General features: G+C 33.2%; 1 protein-coding gene across 2 annotated transcripts in view; it reads left to right on the forward strand.

Annotated features, from left to right (window-relative positions):
* SHOX (short stature homeobox) overlaps positions 1 to 3,381 on the forward strand; it is a 28,764-nt gene extending 25,383 nt beyond the window's left edge. Inside the window, exon 5 of one of the 2 annotated variants that reach the window (XM_053704900.1) lies at positions 1,070 to 3,381. In XM_053704900.1, coding sequence (XP_053560875.1) covers positions 1,070 to 1,315 — 246 coding nt within the window. In that variant the 3' untranslated portion in view covers positions 1,316 to 3,381. The remainder of the gene's footprint in view (positions 1 to 1,069) is intronic. The other variant, XM_053704901.1, reaches the window with a different exon arrangement.
* The last annotated feature ends 209 nt before the right edge of the window (positions 3,382 to 3,590 follow it).

Here is a 3,590-nt window from a genome sequence, read left to right on the forward strand (position 1 = left end):
TTGAGATACATACATATACATGTCTAAAGATATATAGGTATTTATATAGATATGTCTTTATAGTGTACATATGTATTTATTTATTAGTGTATATATGTATTTACAGACATATATACACAAATAAACATGTAAATACATATGTACACATATACTGTATAGACATATATACAAGTGTAGTAGAGCCCTTTGCAATTAAGTAGATGAAAACATTTTTTATGCAATATTTAATAAAGGTTTTAACTATGTATTTACTGTAAATATTTCACATTCCAATGTCCTGCACGTAGCAGAATATGTTTTTTGTATTTCTAAATAGATATTACTATATATATATATATATATATATATCTGTATAGAGCTATACCTATATATAATCATGTATAAATAGGTATAAATATATATTGTACCATATTCTGTTATTTTACGAACATTGGAATGTGAAATATTCAGATTTTCATGTTGGGTTAGCGCAAATGAGAATTTATGATCAGGTTTGTGCGAGAGTAAGGTGTTAGGTTTTTCCCCACTTTTTTCTCCATTGACTTCTATGGGGGAATATGTGAACGTTCACGCGATATTCTAACTTCATATTTTTGCGCTTGTCGGGTTAGCACAAGAGCGAAAACAGTTTACTTTAAACTCGTAATACAACTGCTGCTTCTTAACTTCTGTTTCCAGTGAGCCGTTAGCAGGGGGTGTCAATCAACCTGATCGTATGCGATCGGGCGGATTGCTGTCTGCTGCCTCAGAGGTAGCGGAATAGTTAAGGAGCAGCGGTTGTAAGAAGGCTCGCGCGGAAACAGAGGCATTGGGGCCAATACGGGGGTTGATAAATCGGCCCCTAAGCGTTAATTTGCACTGCACTCGTAATCTGGCCCTAAGTGTTAGCTTTGGAAATAATATAATAAAATGAATCAAAAACAACACCAAAAGCAATGCATTTCACATAAACATGTACTGAACAATATTGGGTAAACTACAACATCCATATTGGGTAAACTACAACATCCTGTTGTTTATTTGGTTATTGTTTTTATTTTTTTGCTTATTGTTTATTTTTTCCTTTCAGGTCCAAGCTCAGCTACAGTTGGAAGGAGTAGCCCATGCTCATCCTCACCTTCACCCGCACCTGGCCGCACATGCTCCTTATCTGATGTTCCCTCCTCCACATTTTGGACTTCCAATTGCATCTCTGGCAGAAACTGCTTCAGCTGCAGCTGTGGTAGCAGCTGCTGCAAAAAGTAACAGCAAAAACTCCAGTATTGCTGATTTACGACTCAAAGCAAGAAAACACGCCGAGGCTTTGGGGCTTTGACACTTTTAGCCATTGATAAAGTTGAACTGAAACATTAGTTCCGTTTTCCACTTTTACATGACTCTCCAGATACCAAACATGGTGGTAAAATGCTTTTAAAATAGCAAAGACACTAAAGGGTCTACATTTTGATTCTCTTACGTTAAAGAGAATGAAAGATTCAGCAAAGGCACCACGTGGGCTAGTTTACTAAACTAAAATTAAGCTTGAAGTTGAACTTACCATTATTTTTTGTAAGTTTCCAGCCACATTGTTTCTGGATTTGATTTAACATAAGGATATATATCAGAAACAAGCTTATATACCATGGAAATATATCAAGAACTTTTAGAAGAGGACGATATGGTAGAAAAAAAGTGAGATTTTTAACCCATGGAAAAAAAAAATCTGACTTCAGTATTACATCATCAGCTGCTTTTACTTTTCTATCCTGTGCATGTGTCTAAGCAAACAAATTTGGAAAATTTGTATAAATATATATCAGTATATAATGATAACTCATCATTGGGGCTGGTCTCCGTTAAACTGGCATTCATTCTGTTGACAATATTATTATTTCACTACCATGAGAACCATCCATCACTGAAGCAGAACAGGTCTGACCATAAAATGGAGCTACAGATCTAATGCAAGCAACGCTATTTGTAATTACCCCTTTGCAAAACAGGTAGCAATAATTTTGGGTCTTCGGTGGTTATATTTTTAAATTGAAATATGCTACAATGTATCAAACATAGGCTGTTTGAATGTGGAGACATATAGTATCTATCATTTTTAGCAAACATGGCAAACTATTTAATAACAGCGACTAGGGTTAAAATAAAGATTTAGTAGGTTTGTACACCTTTGCAATATTAACTTATTGGGATAAGGAAGAAGATGGACTTCTGGTGTCAGAAAATAATATTGATACAGCATCAATGTTAGTGAAAAGCAATTAAGAGCAGTAAAGTGCAATACTGTAAATATTATAGATTTAAAGAATGAAATGAAAGCTTCAAATGTTGATAAGTTCGTTTGCATTCACCAAGGCCTAGCCTTTTGTGCTTCACTGGTTTGATGCAGTTTGTTGCCAAAATGAGTGTATCCCATAGAAATGGATATAGTAATATTAAGTCTACTATATTGTATAAAAATAATGCCATGATTTTTAGTGAAGTCGATGTGCCATATTATTAAGAGTTACGCTAAAAATCTGGCATGCTGTTTTTTTTTCTATCTGCCAAGACGTTTTGTAGCACAAAACAACATATATAAGTTTGAGGTGCACACACCCCTTATCAGTATTAGAACCATGTTAAAAGACTTCTGACTGCAGTAAGCAACATAGGAAAATTCTGTTAAAACAGATACCAAAGTGTTTTTTTTTTTTTTTTTTTTAAACAACTAGTTGTATCTTTCGTCTAATTTACTGTTGAGTAACAAGCTATTTGATTATTAAGAAAATCAACATTGGTCCAGTTTACCTCAAAAATAAAAACAAAAAGCAAACCACACATTACAGTATTTTACCTTGATTCATTTGGAATTTGTGTTCAGTACATCCAAGACAGACAAACAATTATTTTTATTTGTAAAGATGTATGTGGATGTTTTATTTATTATTTTGTTTGAAATTTTATAATTGTATATTTTAATTATGTTGAGTGTAAATTTTACAATGCTTTGCCTTTATTTTTATATTTTTTGAAACCTGATGCTTTTGCAAGATATTAGGGTGTTTCAGTCTAATTTACACATTTATTTCTTGTCACACACACACACATGCATAGTGTGTCTGAGTTTACAGACATTTCAGGGATTGCAGATATGAAGAATATTAACCTTTTCCAAACCAACAGGTCTTAAAAACTGTACCACATTTTTATAATGTATTTCTTTTTATTTCTTTATTTTTTTCCCTGCAAAAATGCTATACCAGCATGCTTTGACACAAATTCACTAAACATGTTAATTTCAGTTTGAGAGTGTTTTGTTAAACCACATGATATGAACCATCCCGTACAAGTGAACAATTAATAAAATTCTAAAAATATTTGCATTCATAACCTGAATGTTTCAACACATATGGTTGTTTTATTATTTTCTGAAGCTCATTCATTTTAGGAATTGAATAAATTGTGTGATTTTCAAATGCTCCTGTTTTAACCCCTTAATGACCACAATGTACCCTGTATGTCACTGGTCGTTAAGGGTTTTTTCAGGACATAATAGCACAAGTCTAGCAAGAACACGCTATTAATGCCCTCCCTCCAGAAGGCTTTGTGGAATAGAG

This window comes from Bombina bombina, chromosome 3, assembly GCF_027579735.1.
Source record: "Bombina bombina isolate aBomBom1 chromosome 3, aBomBom1.pri, whole genome shotgun sequence".
Taxonomy (NCBI): Eukaryota; Metazoa; Chordata; class Amphibia; order Anura; family Bombinatoridae; genus Bombina; species Bombina bombina.